This window comes from Lemur catta, chromosome 2, assembly GCF_020740605.2.
Source record: "Lemur catta isolate mLemCat1 chromosome 2, mLemCat1.pri, whole genome shotgun sequence".
In the NCBI taxonomy this organism is placed as follows: domain Eukaryota; kingdom Metazoa; phylum Chordata; class Mammalia; order Primates; family Lemuridae; genus Lemur; species Lemur catta.
This window is the reverse complement of record NC_059129.1, coordinates 116,555,957-116,574,921: the sequence shown is the minus strand read 5'-3', so window position 1 is coordinate 116,574,921 and position 18,965 is coordinate 116,555,957. Positions and strand designations below refer to the sequence as shown.

At 35.4% G+C, this 18,965-nt stretch overlaps 1 protein-coding gene across 3 annotated transcripts in view; it reads left to right on the top strand.

Annotated features, from left to right (window-relative positions):
• The window catches only part of PTPRK (protein tyrosine phosphatase receptor type K), a 503,601-nt gene that overhangs the window by 399,402 nt on the left and 85,234 nt on the right, over window positions 1-18,965 (top strand). For all 3 annotated transcript variants that reach the window (XM_045544333.1, XM_045544334.1, XM_045544332.1), the window contains exons 12-13: window positions 11,547-11,820; window positions 14,545-14,581. In XM_045544333.1, coding sequence (XP_045400289.1) covers window positions 11,547-11,820; window positions 14,545-14,581 — 311 coding nt within the window. The remainder of the gene's footprint in view (window positions 1-11,546; window positions 11,821-14,544; window positions 14,582-18,965) is intronic.

The window sequence follows — 18,965 nt, the reverse complement described above, 5'->3', positions numbered from 1 at the left end:
AAAGTGGCCAGTTGGAGAAATGTTTTCTCATGGTTGGTTAACAGCTAATAAAGTAGTTTATTTCTAAGAGACGTTCATTTGGCAATTACTGGCAAGAAAGTTTTCTTTTTTTCAGTTTAGTTTCTATTTATTCACTTTTCATTTGGATGAAGCCTACAAATAGACCTGAAGTTAAGGGCAAATTCTATAAGGGAATTGTTGAGATTTTCATGAACTGAACCATGCACCTTTCTGCGCTGTTTGATTTAAAACCGTTGCCCTTTTCTCCCCCTCTAGTCCCATTTCATTTCCCTTCCTCTGTTGCTGTCTGTTATAAGAGCTTTGAAGATATTTGTCAGAAATAGGAGGAGAAAATAACTCCTGTCCAGTGCAGTAAATCAGTTATGAATAATTTCATATGAGTGATTGAAAAATAGGAACTTTGAGGAAATAAAAGCAGAATAGTTATAACATATGAAGCCTGTGTGACCTTTTAATTCCTGAATTGTTCCTTGTCAAGAATTCTTAGTAAATATTAAAGTTTAATTTGCCATTTCCTTTAACTTTCCAGTATTAAAATCTCTTTTATTACATGACACCCCTCATCTTTCAAAAAATTGTGAGCCCTATTGTTTTTAGGGATTGAATCAAAGTATTTCAATTACTTTAATTTCTGCACATTTTTAATTAGATGAATGTCCAAAGCTTAAACAGTTTCCATTTGAAACTTGTAGATTTTGTCGACATTTTCTTATCAAACTTCTATTGAGAAATAAATCAGGGCACAGAAATCAGTGCAAATATTTCACATTTGAATCATCTCAAGTTGTTTACTTCACTTAAAAAATAAAATCAATCTTTATTCTATGTGTAAAATGAATACATTTGACCTTATAAGCACATATTAATCATTCAAATAATCTTATATCACTGGAAAAGAAAAAATATTTTACCTAATTTAAAAAATATATTGATTAAAGGGCATAAGTCATAAAGGAAATCCTTAAGATCCCTCCAGCTAAAAATCATGGGAATACCACACCAGAGAAAAAGAGAGATGGCTGAGTGTGTACTTGTAATATAAACACTTGTGAAGCACTGGCTACTTGAAAATTCAAAGTAAGTATATAGTGCTATTCATGAATCAACGATCTCAGTGAATCTGATTGCTGATCCAAAGGAGAAAGAGAAAATGCCTACACTCAGTATCTTTTTCTTTTGACAAGTAATCAGAGTCATTCACAGGTTCCTACCTGTGATAAAATTCACTTCTGCTACTGCTGTTTAAATGAGCTACCAGTTACTTGCATTTATCTTCCAAGAGTTAGATATTTGAGTGAATTCAGCTTTACTTGGTGTAAATTGTAAACACAGTGTGTCATTATTATTATTATTATTATTGTATAACTATGCTATATAACTTACATTAACTCTTTATTCATTTAATCATTTTTTCCACAAACTCTGATCATGTATTAAGAGCCAGCCACTATTCGAGGCATTGTAAATCAAAAATAAAATGACCAAACAAAACACCAACCCTGTGCTCAGATTTGTCGTAGACTATCAGAGGTGTCTGCAGCCTTGTAAATCCTTTGCTCATAGCTGGTGTCCAGGGGTTTTGTTGACTCAGTGAGTATGTTACTGATAACACATTCTTAATTCAAAAGTCTTTTACTTTGTTACCTGAATCACATAATTTCTAATTACCAAGAACTCATAGACTGAACTAATGATCGTGCAAAAATAATCCTTAATAATCATATATCATCTTTCTCCAACACAGAAATACACCTCTTTGTATTTGTTGCCAAGACATTTGACCTTCCCTGGGATTGAGCCCAGTGGCTGAGAACTCCAAATTACACACAGATTAGTATGCAAAAAAAAAAAAAAAAAGAAAAAACTTCAGTCCTAGAGTACTACAATAAGAAATAATTTAATGATAATATAAACAAATTCTTTAAGTGAATTTACTACCAGGAAAAAATCTATTTTCTAACTGATATTCTAATCCCCCACCAAGTCCATCTGTAGCCTTGTATATTGACTTGTACAGCTCACCTACAAGTGGTTGCCACGTGGCAGGACCAGACTGAGCTAGTCAGGCAGTTTGGCCTCAGATGAGCCTCCTTTTCTCTTTGAATCCTCCAGCCAGGTAGAGCTGTCTCTCTTTCCTCTGACCACATTCTTACCTTCCATCTCCCTACCAGCAAATGGAGCCTTATCTTGAGGCTTATACATTTTCTTTGACCCACTGTCCTGATTTCTTTGAGAATGACTACCCAATTTGATGTAATAAATTTTCCTAGCACTGAATTTACAGTCTGGCATCTCAAATATCTCCATCATTGCCTTCAGATATATTTGAAACTATTTGTCCACTCAATTTTTCTATATTTATGTCAGCCTATCAGAATCTCTTCTCTGGTAATGGTTGGTGCCATTCCACTCTGTTGTGGCCCTTCTCCCCACCACCACCTCCCTAAAAAAGCCAGACTTATTAATATTTACCTCCCACCTAAACCTTCTAAGAGCATCCAAGAGTTAGTCTGTTGTCATAGGCCCTAAATACTGGATTCTATCCTTCCCTGTTTTATAGCATTACTAGCCTCTGCCAGATTGCATTTCACCATCCATTCATCCCACCTTCAGTGGAAATATGTATTCTTTCTGCCTGGTCTTCCCAGTATCAAATTCCAGTTCCACAATCCTCTGTCATGGCAACTGGGAAATCTTTGTTATACAGAGTTTGTACATTTAGATTAGTTGAGTGCATTAAGAAAGCTAAATTTACCAATGTTGTTTATAAATTTGTTGATTCAATACCATTCTATATGTGCCAGGAGCGGAACTGGAGATTCAGAAGAGAAATCCACATAAAGCAATTTAGTATGTGCCCACGAGTAGGGGCAGTACACTCAGGAATCAATGACTGGTAACAATGCAGTATGACAAGTGCAATGACAGCAGTTAGAAAGCGTAGTGCTAGAGCTGAGTGTGGAAGGAGAGGTAGAAATTAGCTTGGCCAAGAGTGACTTTCACTGGTGGGGAAGGAGGTGTTGCTGAGAAGAGAAGGGACAGTGGGCCTTCCAAATGATTGCAAAGCAAATGGTGGGCTATGTGTCATAGCATGGTGCCTTCAAGAACTGCAAGTAGTTCAAGTCATTGAGAGTGACGGGTCTATGGGAGAAGTGACAGTAGCTGAGGCTGGAGAGATGAACAGAGCAAGAGGCTGTTTAGTGCCAGCCTGAAAACTGAAGGTGGCCACAGAAGGAATGTAATCAGAAGTTACCGTGAGTAATTTTGCATGTCTAGAAAGATCACTCTAATAGAAACATAGAGAATGCGCTGGGGTCAATCCAGACTGAAAGCTGCAGTGGTCCTTGTGAGATGTGCTCATGGGCCACATTAGGAAAGCAGCAATGGCAATGCAGGCGCAGCTGCGCCTGCTATACAAGGGTTTAGATGGGAAGGATGTATAAGCTTGGTGGGAAGGGAGATGGAGTGGAGACTTCAGGTGAGAGATACTTTAAAAGTGGTAGTAGAGCAAAAAGTCATCTTGGAATTGAAGGGTTTTGTTTTTGTGAGGTTATTCAGTAATTTAAAAAAAAATATTTTAGTATCGCTACCCCAAATCATAAAAAGTCATGCTCTCTATGGAATGGGGAGTTAGTTTGTATATATTGTTCCTACCTTACCAATATTTCCAACAAATTTTACCTCTAAGAGATCATGGTGTTCACAGAAGAAATAATGGCCACAGTGAAAAATCCCATTGTAAATAATGCCACATTCACTGTCACCAACCACTTGTACTTCTGTTACCCATGAAGACTGAATCCCTATGCTAATGTAACACATGTGCACTACAACCCTGGCAAGTGTGGTTTTTTGACAGAATTACTTTTGATTTTAAAATCATTCTGAAGACTGAAAGTCATTGCCTGACTTAACTAGAACTTTGAATCTCTTTACCAACTTTTTGAGATCTATCCTTACAACTGTCATCACTTGACAATCATTGCTATGACTCAAAATGAATATTTTCCACATTTAGAATCACTTTTCTAAAATGCACAATTTCTTTTTTTCTAAAAGGCTTCTTCATACATGTATTAAAATGCTAACCTGAGGAGATAAAATTATAAATTATAATGCATAGGATGTCCCATTTACTAAGAGACTGACCCAGTATAACTGTGTTTTCAAAAAATGAAAATAAGAGCAGAATGTTGTAAAAACAAACAATAGTTCCTCTGTGGTAAGGCTCAGATTATTGTAAGGTGTAATAAATGAATGTGTATTTTATTTCAGTGTTTTCCAAATATTTTAGCATTTTAAGCCACAGAAAGGGACCCATTCTATGGTTACTTTATTTTGTGGGTAAAATCTAATTTTACATTTTAAAACATTAAGCAACGTATATTTAGTTAGGTAATTAGGATATAATCATGAAATGCAGTCAAAACCACCATTTGTTCCATAGTTAAATTAGGAAAAGAAATTATCTGATGTTCCAAGTTAAGTGATAGCTTAACAGAAATACAGATCAAAATACAGAAGTGATCTTTTCAAACGTTGTATGGTAGGGGTCTTCCTTGGGTCACTCAGTCACATATACATAGCTTTAAATATTAGGGCTACCACCCTCATCCATCTGCAAAATAGTCTGTTTCATCACATACGTATAAAGAGACCAAATAGTTCTGATTTTCTTCACCACTGTTGTAACATAGAACTTACTTGAATTCCAAATAAAAATGCCTTTAAATTTAAGCAAAGATAGAAATAATTTTTTGTCTCATTTTATGGACAGAAAGGTTATATGGGCCAAGTTAAATCAATTAGAGGTTATTTTAATTTTATGTTCATTCTATAGAATCATGGTAGGTAGATTTTTTTTCTAACATGAAGTAGGAGGAGACATGCCCTTTCTGTTAAATCTCCTTTCGAGCCTTTCGATGACTGTAGCCCCAGCCATCAGCTTGATTGTGACCTTATGAGAAACCCTCAGCCAAAACCACCTTAGCTAAGCCATTCTCAAATTCCTGACCCACCGACACTATAAGATAACAATGTTTGTTGCTTTGAGCCACAGAGTTTTAGGGTAATTTGTTATGCAGGAAAAGATACTACATCTACCCACATAGCTGAAATCTCTTCCTTCAGGTTTCGTTCAAAGGGTACTTTATCACATAGGCCTTTCTTGAGCACCCAGTATAAAACAGCATTCTCCGTTCCCATCATTCCCTATTTCCCTTATCCTGCTTTATCTTTCTTCAGTGCACTTATCCCTTCTTGACATATTATGTATTTGTTTCCTAAATTTATTTTTTATTTTATTGGTAAATCCCCACTAGAATGAAAGCTTCATGAGAACAGAGACTTTCACTACTATGTTTATTATAGTAACCTCAGCACTTAAAATAATTCATGACATATAATAAACACTCAGTAAATATTTGGTGAATGAATGAATGGACAGTGGAGTTAAAACTATGATAGCTACTGTCTTTAGTGAGTTTATAATCTAAAGAAAAGATGTACACCTGAAAAAATACTACCACATAGTATTTGTGATGTGATGGAAGAAACAAGTATTATAAGACAGCAATTCTTGGCCTTTTTTTCAACCCCAGCATTTCTAAGGATACCTTAATGGTTGGAGTCAGTGAGTTTGTGACATTATAATTGGTGTCATTGCATTAGGGACTAGATTGAACAAGCATCCCATGTGATTATGACTTCTATCCCCATGTCATCCTTCAGCCATCTATCTACCCTTGAAAAATTATCTCCATTGGCTTAGAAGCCAGGATGAAAGAGTCAAGGGTGGCTTCATGACAGAAGTATAAAAACTAGATAAGGAGAAAGGAGGAAACTCTTGACAGTATGTCTAATGTATTTGGGTAACAAGGGGCATACCAGTGTCAAATGGATAATATATATCAAGAGGGAGTGAGAGTAACAATGGAGATTTAAGGGATGTGGTAAGAAACCATCAACTTCCGTGTAAAGGGTATAGAGGTTGCTTTATGAAATGATGGAAGCAGTGGGAATGGAGACAAATGGTATATAAAAAGGTATTATGAAGAGAAATTACAGGAGATAGAACTTGGTTAAAGACAGAACTTGTTCAAGTTAATGCCAGGATCTTGAGCTTTGTTGATCTTGGGCAAAGGGAAATCTTGTGAGAACTGGCTTATGTGTTTAAAAGGAGTGATGAGGGAAGAGCAGGGACTTTGATGGTAACCAGTGATGATAACCTCTACTCTGTTATCATCAAAATGTTGGCAGTAGGCAGTACGAGCAATGGTAGCTATGGGATCTTGGGGAGTCTGTTCATAAGAGGAATGGTAAAACACTGGAGCTGGGGAATTTCTCCTGAAGCTTTGGAGACTTTTTAGATAAAATCCGAGAAAGTTTATATAACATTGTATAATTTGTTATTTTGCTATCACCAAGAGGTTATGCAAGCTGAAACTGTAACCAGATTAACAGAGGATTTACTTAGTAATGGGTTAAAAAAAATCCATGGCAGGCTATTACAGGTAATTTGGGGTTCAGCCCAAACATTTTAAGCATTAAATCAGGAAGTCTATCTGCCAGATGTATCATGTAATCTATTTTGAGCTAATGGCAAAATCCCCTTATATGTTTTCTTACAGTCTTATAACTGAGGGAAAATTGTATGATGAGAAGTCATCATTTGGCCTCCCAAAAAACTAAAAATGACTACATACCAATGTTTACTCAAATTAGATTACAGACAATCCCCCAATTTACGATTATGGTTCAATTTACAATTTTTTAACTTTACAATAGTGTGAAACCATCGCAATTTCAATATGCTTCAAGTTTTGAATTTTGATATTATCTTAGGAATATGTAACACTGAGATATTCAACACTTTGTTATAAGACAGTCTTTGTGTCAGATGATTTTGACCAACTATAGAGTAATGTAAGTGTTCTAAGCACATTTAAGGTAGGCTAGGCTCAGATATAATGGCCAGTAGGTTAGGTCTATTAATTGCATTTTGACTTAGGATATTTTCAATTTACAAGTTTGTTAGGCCATAACCCCATTGTAAGTCAAGAAGCATCTGTATAGTATAGAAAAGCATGTCATTTTTAATATTTTAAACATAAGGAAATCACATTTTGAGTGTTGAATGAAGATTCATGCCAGTATATTGATTTTAACTTAATTACAGAAATATTTTTAAATGTAATTAAAAGGAATGGGGAATATATGAAATATGGGTAAAGTGATTAAAAAATATTAAGATGGCTTTGGGATATTTTTAATTATGAGAGCACTGAGCTCAAATAATATTTAAATCTAGCTAGAGTTAAGTACCATTAGGTAATTAGACAACCACAAGAATGAAAAAGCACAGGCCCGTTTCATGTAATTAGTCAAATCACTTCTAATTTGATTTCCCATTTCTTATTTTCTGCCCTTTAATTAATTTGAATTGATAAATAAGAAAGTAACAAGGATAAAAACAAGTTCTCTAAACATGTGGTTGGAGAACAACCTCTCACATTGAACAATGAAGGAAAGATAGTTTCTTTTAAACATGAACTTTATAATTTTTAGTTTGGGGCTTCATCTCAAGTTCAGTGCGATCTCTCCCTGTAGTGACTTTGTTATTAGGTTATTAAGTATGAAATGTCTGATTCCTTAAGTGTTAAGTTTAACAGTTGATATCTCTGACATTTCCCTTTGACACTTGTTTTATTTTTATTGTGAAGATACATCCTCAGTCTTGCAAACACACATTTTGGCTTGTGATTATCTTTCAAATTTTTTTAGAGCAATTTTTGTAAAACCATGGGTAAGTTAAAAATTCATGTTATTTCGAATATGCGTTCCATCGTGGAACTGATGCAGGGCACACAGCTCAAAATATCAACAAAGTATTTGGGAAGGTTGTGGCCAATGAATGCACAGTACATCAGTGGTTTGAGATGTTCCATTCTGGTGATTTTAATCTTGAAAATGAGCCACGTGGGCAACCTGAGACCAAGGTAGATGATGATAAGCTGAAAGCTGTAGTGGAAGTGAATCCATCTCAATCTACATGTGAATTAACAGCAAGTTTTGACGTTACTATTCCAATATTAGACCATTTAAAATAAATCAACAAGGTATATAAATATAAGGTCCATGAGAGCTAGGACTTTTTTTCACCCCTCTATCCTAAGTGCCTACATGCTAGCTATTAAATATATAATTGTTGATTGAAAATGAATGAATGAATTGACTGGACACAGGAGGGAAGCTAATTGAGGAAATTCTTATTCAAAAAATTTTCAGGGTGTTTGAGGTGAAAAATGTACATTCATGTAGAAACAAAAAGAATATCTTAAATATGTACTAACTAAGCAAAAACTCAGCAGAAAAGTCAGAAACAATTTATTCATTCTGCAAATACTTATTTAAATGCCCATTACCCTATTTGAAACCACACTTGAACAAAAAGTATGATGGCTGCTCTATCAGCTTGTAAAGGGAAGCATAGTTGGGGTTGAAAAATATCCAGAAACTGAGCTGTTATATTATGAAGACATTTCTCTCCTGGTAGGGGTGGTAGTGGAGCTGGGAGAGGGATGGGGTATAGAGATCTAGTTATCTCCATCTACCTTTCTGTCTGTTGTCAGTCATTGCACAAAGAATATTTTAGAAATTATGCTTGGAAGCCAGTTTTCACAAGTCTTTCTGTATGTATGTGTCTTGGTCTGCTTGGGCTGCTATAACAAAATACTGGGTGGCTTAAATAAGAAACATTTATTCTCACAGCTCTAGAGGCTTAGAAAGTTCAAAATCAAGGTGCTAGCTAATTTGGCTCTTTGTGAAGCCCCCTCATCTAAACCTAACTACTTTCCAAAGGCCACATCTCCAAATACTATCACATTGAGGGGTGAGGTTTTAACATGAAATTTGGGGGTGGAGGACACAAACATTCAGTTTAAAACCATCTAGTACAAAATAGAGAAAGAAGAAAGTAAGACTAGTAGTGTAAGTTTTAACAAGAGCTCAATTTCTCTTGGCCTCAGTTTCTCAATAGCAACAAAAATACAACATTTCTTCTATGATCATTCGAAGAATAAATGGATAATATTAGTAGGGAAAATAGGTATTATAAGATTAAAGTGCATGGTAATAGAATATTCATGTATATATATGTACAAATAGTTTTCTTAATTTATATTCTTTATTAAAATATCCCCAACTTATAAAATTGAAATGATTCATTTAATTGAGAATAATGCCAAATCTGAAGATTTAGCCCAAGGTGTTGATTTTTATTTTTTGTGAAACCATGCTCAAGGTTCTTTCCCAAAGAGCAGATTGCACCTTTTCTTCCTTCACTCCTCTCCAGCACTGGCAATTTGCTTTGCTCCTAATAGATCTGGAGAGACAAGCTGTCTTGCATGAAGTATCCTTAATTTGTAATGTAGAATCTATGTCAATTTAATAGAATTAGGTAAGATTGAATGTTGACTAGATTTTCTGGGTTTTTCTAGAGGTATGAGATAATTAATGAGGAATTTATTTTTAAGGATTAGGTTAAATGATTAACAAGGATAGGTAATTATCATTATTGTTCTCTAGGGGAAGAATGTAAGGTTTGTTTGGTGAGCATGGATGTGGGAGTTTATATGCATATGTCGATGTGTCCCCAGGATATGCAAATGTGTAACATACAAATATGGATTATAAATTAAAAATAAAACCAAAAAGGGCTAGATTTGCTTCACATAGCAGATGTCAGCTTTGTTCATTCTTTTCTTCTTTCTCTAGGGCTATGCTTATGTATTTCCTATATTTTAAAATTGACAAGTGCTTGCTCCATGGATGTCTCAGAAACCATGTATCTTGTCAATAGCTTTCTTAGCTCAGCAACCCAATTTGGCAGCAGGATAGAGAGTGATGCAGTAGACATAATTTGGAATAACCTCTACTTCTGCCTTAAGTCACTTGCTCAAATTGCAATTTCTGACATTAATGCAATGTCTGTCCTCTTTCTAAAGGAAAGGAGATGGATTCTACCCTATCAATTTCTTAGCAATATTTTGATGGAAAATGGGAACTTGAATATTTGGGAAGAAAAGAAAATCTTTAATTTATAAATTAAATTATAATTTAATTATTTTAATCTGTAAAGATCTTGTTTATAAATGTAATCGTTTATATTAAGTTAGAATTTTATACTAGATTCTAAACTGTCTTAATTTTCATAGATGTAAATTCAATCTCTCTCTCTCCACACACACACACACACACACACACACACACACACACACACACACACACACACACACACACACTCTCTCTCTCTCTCTCTCTCTCTCTCTCTCTCTCTCTCTCTCTCTCTCTCTCTCTCTCTCACACACGGAACCCTCTTTCTTTTTATAAGCCTGTTAAAGAAAATATTCTATTCCTGTTGAGGGACCATTGAATAGTGCCTGTTTTTCCTATGTAGAAGGAGCATATTTGTCACAGACTCAAGATTCAATATGCAAGCCCTACACATAGCTTATTTATGTTCAATTTATATAAACTACCACAATGCATTTTCCCATAATTTTCAGGAATTTTAAGCATGTTTCTTTTAAATATTTTAATAATACATAAATTAATAACGTCAACTTTCCCAGGTGTGCTTTAGCTGAAAAAACTTTTAACCTAAAGAATTCCCTACAAAGGAAGAATATTAATATACCAGTTTCAGAAAGTGATTAAAAAATTAGTATTAGAAATCAGGGAAACCTTGAAAATTGCATTTTTTCCCTCTCATAGCTATTGTAGAAAAGTTTTAAGACTTTTAAGAAAGGTATTAGAAGGCTTAGGTTGGAGCTTTAATAGGCCAAATGCCATCTGTTTCTACAATTTGTAACATTTTATTAATAACAACTCCAGAAGAAGGAGGCAGTCTATTTCAGTGGCGAGGACAGATTTCTGTCCATCTGTGCCCGTATTGCCGCATGTCACTTGTACTTTAGATCTACATAGCTCTGAGCCAATGTAGATGCCGTGGCAAGGTCAAGAGGTGGAGAAGCCTGTCAGCACATTCTGTCTAGAAGGCTGTGACAACCACAAACTGGTGCTTCTAGCACCGCCCTGAGGCTCTCATTCTGTTGGACCTTGGAGCTGGGCCCTCCGTAATACCAATTCAAGGGAAATGTTAACTTTAAACATTTAAAAATACCAGACAAAGAACTTAATCTATGATGTGTCTCTGGCTAATGTCAGGGTCCTTATTAATGTGGTTTATTCCTCAGTATTTTAAAATGTGAAGAGTTCTATGATGATTTTTTTTTTTTTTACCTTTTTCAAATCCCTAGTAACTGTTCTGGTGCTGGGGAGAGCAAAATCCATGTGCAATTCTATTTTGTTGCAAAATAGCTGAAAACATGAGTACTGTGGGTTAAAACTGGCTTTAAATGTGGTACGTTAATAGTAAACCTTTTGTTCCTTTAAAAAAAAAATCTTAGTGTCTTGAATCATTACATGTGTGCTTTTTTTTTTTTTTTTTTTTCTATTTCCAAAAGTGCTTATCAGATTGTTGTGGAGGAGCTGCACCCTCACCGCACCAAGAGAGAGGCTGGAGCCATGGAATGCTACCAGGTTCCTGTCACCTACCAAAATGCCATGAGCGGGGGTGCACCCTATTACTTTGCTGCGGAACTACCCCCAGGGAATCTACCTGAGCCCGCCCCATTCACAGTGGGTGACAACAGGACCTATCAAGGCTTTTGGAACCCCCCTTTGGCTCCGCGCAAAGGATACAACATCTATTTCCAGGCAATGAGTAGTGTGGAGAAGGTGAGCTTCCTCCAAGATTGGCTTTTTCACTGTCCTTTGGAAAAAGCTGGAGTCGAATTTTATAAGTACTCAGTAGCATTTGTCCAGGAAAAAAAAGAAAGAAAGAAAGGAGAAGAAAATTGTGTAGGGGGTGTTGTTTCTGTTCCCAATGGTGTGCACAGTTTTGAGCCTACTCCAGGGCTGAGGCTGCAGGCTGGTTCTATTTCACAGGGTTCCTGTTTCCTAGTAACTGCCTGTACCTGCTCCTTCTGGGGAGGCCACAGTAGCAATTGTGAGTAAAATGATTTGAAAAGGTGGGCGTGCTGCTGCCAGGACTCCACCCCCAGTAAATATCAGGCGTTGTTCTGTCTTCCTCTCTCAGTAGTAGCGCACTTCAAAAGATTAAATTTACTGCAGGATAAACAGAATGCGTGTTCCACAGCAGGCTAATAAACGCTTATAAACTTTTCAGGGTTTTCAAGCCAAATAGTAAATAACAAGTAACAATCCTCTGATTACAAAGTAATAGGGCACCTGTGGTATAGCTGACAGAACCTAAACGGAAGGCAGCCTGGCGGTGACTGGCTGCTGGGCTATTACAGAAGCTGTTTCCCCACCTGCCCCCTCCTTTTCCCATTTTGGACACAGTTGTTTTGAGCGCTGCTGCTGATCCCAAATGAATATTGAAGAGGAAAACACTACGGGATGTTAGAAACTACCAGTGGTTCCGTATATGGAGAAACAGCCTGGTCTTTCATGTCTCATGCTGTTCGCTTTGAGAGACTTTTCTCTCCTAAAACTTACTTTATTTATTTATTTATTTATTTATTTATTTATTTATTTATTTACTTTTATTTAATTTTTGGCAGAGGGGGACAGAGAAAAAAAATGTCGAGAATAGAAACTTCCACAATTTAAAATCCAATAGAATAATGACATTTTAATGGACTTGTAGTTAAATAGGAAACTGCTGGGTTTGTGTAATTGAGTCCCTAAGGTGGGATATGATATACAATCGTATCAGTCGTATTATATCTTAGAATAGTTTAATGGGAAGACATCACAATCCATTTGCATTGAGAACTTTGGGTGTTGATTAGCTGCTTTTGAATGAAAGCTTTGTCTTTCTGCCTACCTATATGGTTGGCTTACAGATGGCAAAGAAAAATGCTGTAGCATCTTCTAAAATGTGCTCCAAAGTCAGAGGCTGCTCATGGTTGAAGACGCTCTTCTCTTCTAGTTTATTTCTGTATAACTGAGGGCCTTTAGAGGCAAGTCCAACACCCATTTCCTACCTATGTAGCCTTCCATACCCTGGTACAACTGAGCTACTCAAAACAAGAGAACACTGTGGAAGTTATTCATCAGTTATGGGTATAAAGTACCATAGAGGTAGGAAACCTAGTTTTGTGTTAGGATTTTCGTCTTTAGAGAGGTGAAAGCTTCCAGATTAACTTTTGTTATTTGATCTGTTGTATGAGAGGAGTGCTAATGAATGTCTGTTACTTATAAAGGATTTTCGCTGGCACTCTTTAAAAGCTTTGATACAAATTTTCTCTTCCAATTGTTAATATATCTATACTGTGGTTTAATCAAAGTACAGAATAGCAACAATGTATTTCACAGTTATCTTGGCAAAGAGTTTTTTAAAATTGCCCTGACTCCTGCCAGCAGAGGCGGGTAATGTCCGTAGAGAGTTAACAGCAATTGCTTTTAGGAAATCAAAACCCCTTTGGGCTTTTATGGGAATGTGAAATAATCTCTTGGAGCTTACCATGAAGGCCTCAGGTCACAATTAAGTAATAGAAGTGTAAAATTTTATTTTTAATTACTAATTCTCCCTCAATGCTTTATTTTGTTTAATTTAAAAACAATAAATGCCTAAGAGGAAATTATAAAGAACTACTCAAGATGGAGTTAAAAATGCTTCTTGAACACAAAAAGCCTGTTTTGTTCATTGGCTTTGACACCTTTTCCAACCTCTTATGTATTTAAAGATATACATGGAATGAATTAAGTCCTAGAGAAGTGAGGAGTGGGCCTGGGTGCTTCTACTGGCAGGGGCATGTGTCTCCTAATACAGTTCTACAACATTTAAAAATAATAAGATTTTTCTTGTCATTTCCTAGTTCCACTTCTGTTTTCTCTACCCCCTCCCTCTCTAGCAAGAGGAGGAAAATAATCTATGCCGAGAAACAGTTAACTCCTAACAGCTAAATTAAAAGAAAGAAAAGAACAGATAAATTATACTGCAACTGTGATACAGTGTTTTGATGATCTTTCTAACTACTATCATTTAGCTCTTTAGTCATGCTAGGATCCAAATGAGAGTATATAATGTGCAGCTTTGGTCTGAGTCTATAGCTACCAGATGAAAATTAAATTTATATTTGGATCTGATATGTATTAGCTTTGAAAATATTCTTCTGATAGTTTAAGAAGTACAATACATGTAAATAGAATGCTGTACTACTTGCCACAGACAAACTGGCCTATTTTATTGCAAGGGGGAAAAGATACCTACATCTTTAGAAAATACAGGAAAATTTTTTAAAGTTCTTATTTTAGATTTTTAAAAAATTTCTCTGAGAGTGTGTATTAAAAAATGAAGTCTCCTTAATGCTGTAATTCTGTTGCTTATAATCCTTTTTATGACCCCAAATTGAGCTTCATAATAGTTATAGTTTATAAAATAGGAAACATTATCTATACATTGACTATTTTCTTTCATTTTTACTCTGTCAGGAAACTAAAACCCAGTGTGTACGAATTGCTACAAAAGGTAAGAGTTTTGCTTTTTTTTTTTTTTAACTCTATTCGTGCCCCCTGCCCCCCCCCCCACCTTTCTAAAATGAAAGAGCTTTGTTCCTTGCTTCAGGGCTAATTAAATGTGGCATTTCTATTACACAGTTAGTTCTCTGATTCACTTGGGTGTTTTAAACAAGTAATGGGGTGCTACTTCCCATCCTCTAGTACTTGACTGAAGGAATCTTGTGAGAATAGGAAGGATTTAGAAAACCTTAGAAGAGCTTATTTCTGCCGTTTAGTGTCTGCAAGGTCTTGTGCCGCTGATCAACCAATGTCTTTGGAAAAGCTCAGCAATAGCAGCTTAAAATAGCAAGTTACTTGTCTAAAAACTTCTGTTAACTTTTTATGATAGACAATCAAATATAAAAAGAATCCAGCGAGTTCATGCAAATCTGAGATTATAGGGGTGGAGACCGGTCCATATCTTCATCTGCAGGGCAATTAGATTGAAGATAGTTTACCTTTAAAAAAAAATATTAACTAATGCCAAGAAATGAGATCTGTGATGGCTAATAGCCAGGGCAATTCCTGCTGACTGCATATTGTGGCTTCGTTGCCCAGGTTCTTTGACAAGAGAAAACATTTTAATCCTTGAATGAGTATTTAGAGTTCGGAGTGGAGGAGAGTCTGCTGCATTCTCTGTATTTATAATCATTCATTAAGGAGGTATTTGATGATGCCCACAAAGGATAGACAGCTACTTGCTGTATTCTAATAAGAGAAATAAGAAAAAGCTGTCCGCATGCAGACATGGGCTTCCTCTCAGGGTTGGTGCTCTGGGTGGTTTGCTGCCAGAATTAGCATCAGACCCACATTCATAAGCAGTAGCTGATTCATTTGAGGTAAAAATGAATGGCCATATTATCTTTGTGCTGGCATCTTTCCTTTCTTCATTTTTCTCCATCTCATCATCAATCTGCTCAATTAGCATTTGTGTTTTACTCTTGATTTGTAAAGTCAATAAAGAAAGACTTTCCTCTTGATTCATGCAAATAATAAAAAAGCTTTACAGAAGAAGAAAATATACTAGTTCAATTCAAATATTAAGATTCCTTGTGATGGTTAAAAAAATAAAGCGACCCTTAAGGAAGGAAAAGAGAAAATGTGCACAGGTGTATATAATTTATAAGCATTTATTTTATTTTTAAAGTTTAGCTTATATTATCAGAAATTAGTGTTGAACTTTTTAAAAGATAATGGCAGAAGGTATTTAGGAGTATATTACCTGTGCTTTTTCAAATTTAAAGTAGAGTCAAAAAAGTAAAAGGGTCTCACATCAGCATCTAAGAACGTTCTTTAGATATAATTGTGCTACATTTCTATAACTAAGAAATGATAGCTATAAATGATTCTAACGTTTAAAATTTTTGTACTCAGTTATTTCATTTTTTTGCTTTTGCATGAATTGTTTAAGCATTATTTTGTTCCTCTTTCAATAGAAATAAACAGATGATGACAAACATCATGTGCTATAGACTGCTGGAGGGTTGAGATCAAGGAAATTGATCTTACTATGTGGCAAAGAATAATTGCCAGGAACTCAGAAGTACTAAGAAAGAGTCCATTTGTAGATGTTCTTCTTTATCTAATAATCAAGCCCTGCTGTATTTCTGGATCTCAGAAAGACAGTGTGGTATATAATAAGAGAAGTGACTCTGGCCTTAGACTCCCTAAATTCAAATCCTGACTTTTCCCCTTACTCGTTCTTTAGCATTAGGCAAATTATGTACACCCTCATTCCCAAAATAAGAATCATAGAGTACCCACACCGTATTGTTATTGTGAGGATTAAAATAACGTATATATAAGAAGTGCTTGAATAGTGCTTAGTGTATTATAAATATTATGTGTTAACTATTATCTTTTCATTGTAATAATAATAATCATCTTGTGCCTTACCTCAGAAGGACATAATTTATATAGTTATGAAAGAAATTATGTGCAAAAAACCTAAACTTTCATGATTGAGAATTCTTGGGGGAAAACTAAGGTGTTTATTTTTTTTTCATTGTTTCTGCCCAGATCTAATATATTTCTTTCTCTGAACATTTAGCATTTTTTCCACATTTTAAAAACTACATTTATTAGAGTAATATCAACTTATTGCCTGATTACATTTTAAATGAAAACCATGCAACTATGGTCAACTTTGGTATGAAATTTTTCAATAGGAAAATAAAAAGTTTCCTGGCAGGGCATTTTGAAGACACACTTAATAGCCAAAATGGCATTAACCATATTGGCTGGGAAGGGGCCTGAAAGTACCTTCTGGTGAAAGAGTGGTTCAATATTTCACAGGTGTATACACAGGTAAAAATCTATGACACTGTATATTTAAAATGTGTGCACTTTATTGTTATAAATGTGTGTGTAGGTAGGTATGTAAAGTATTTCTCCCATATAAAAAATAGAAATAAATACAACATTAAAAATTGTATGACCATAGGTAGAAATAACACTGAGCACATAGAGGAGTCTCTGGAGTTTAGAAGGCTGCCATTGCTGGCTTCATTGCAGTTTTCCTTCCGTGGGACAAAATGGATCTTCACTCTCCAAGCCACTTTCAATGAGCAGGGCAACCCTGCCCAGGAGTCTCTGGGCTGAATGGAAAACAGTCTAGAAAAGACCTTTCTCCATCCTGGAAGACTCCCATGGACAAGCCTTGTGTTTCACCTGCCCCTCCCCGGGTTCCCACCTTCACAGCCTCAGCTGTGAGTCTTGAACAGCTAGAACTTTCTTTTCCTAATCTCCTCCATATCTCGATCTAGTTTGTTGAAAAGAACTTAATTCTCTGGAAAACTCGGTGCCCTCCTAGGAGACATTCCAGTTTGCAGCGGCCTTTTACTACACAGAATTTCTGTTCAGGACATATGTAATAGTCCGTTGCTTTCTATCATTTTTTTTAAACTTAAAATGAATATTTAGCTAAATTTGAAGCTGTGATTTAATAGTTTAATACATCACTATGTGCCAGGGACAATACACAGTGAGAATCATGTTAGGGACAATAAATATCTGTTGTCCTGGTAATGGAATTTAAATGTAAGGTAGATGTTTCAGCTTTCATGTTTAATCAAACTAGTTTTACAGTACTAGTTAGAGTAATTCTGAAGAGTAGTAGAGCAATTTATATGTGAGTTAAGACAAATTTATTATACAACTAGAGTTCTTATTTATTTAAATGGGCATGTATATTGTGATATACATTTTACCTTCTAATATAGAATACTTTTCACCAAAGCTAAGACTTTATTTGATTCAATTAGAACATAGTTAGAAATATAATTCATAAAGTAATGTGAATTGAGTTAAATTTAATCCTAGTCTGTCTCTATATCAGTTTTATTCAAATGAATTTTCTTCTGCTGCATTCTATGATAATCAATGATTTTTTATTCACTCAGATGGCTACTTGCTAGGGTAAATAGGAAGATAGTTTAGCTCAAATTATCTTTTCAACGTAATCACGGCTATTCTTATGACTATATCCTAGCTGCTTTGCTTTCCTGGTACTCACATTTCAATGAGAAGGACCTATTCTAGTGATTTAATCAGAATGAATGAGTGTGATGTATTAGAGCAAAGGCTCCAAAGGAAATCTAGCTATTATTACCTCATATTACTGAGATTCTGGATGTAGGCAATTATAATATGAGATTAAAATTCTATTAGATGTCATAAGAATCAATATAACTAAGTGGCATAAGAATGTACCATGTTTTGCTAATGAGAAACTCTGACTTCCTTGGTGGATTTCAAATATTCTTTATGGTTCTCAAACATAAAATCAGGACTAGAAATTAAAAAAGGGTTTCACTTATGCTATTTGCAACATTCACCTTTTCCTGACATTTTGAAAGTTGGTGCTAGTTCTCCCAAAACTGCTATATGTCTGAAATACCATGTGCCTAACCAGTTTCTTCTTAATTCACTCCAAGATGGACACTAAAACCTCCTTTTATGCTCTCATTGCTAGTGTAAGCAGACTTTCCCCACCATGTTCCCTGAGAAGTATCCTAGTCAATGAAACAGAAAAGATATGCGTTAAGGACTTTCAGAGGTTCATGCTCACTCTCTTCATCCCAACTCCAAACCAGCTGGAAGTTAAATGTTTCTTTGCTTTAAAATTAATAGATTGTTGTTGTTTGCATATGGAGTATTACTGTTCTAATAATTTCTGACAGAATGATAGTAATTGGGATGCTGGGATTTAGAGAAAAAAGGAAAAAGTAGAACTGACCTGAAGACAATTCAAACATTTTACATTTATGGAAATTAAATTGTTTCATGAGATGACCTTGACCTGTTATCAGCTCATTCCTGAGAAGCCTGTTGGAGGTGCCTTACATTTATGGCCA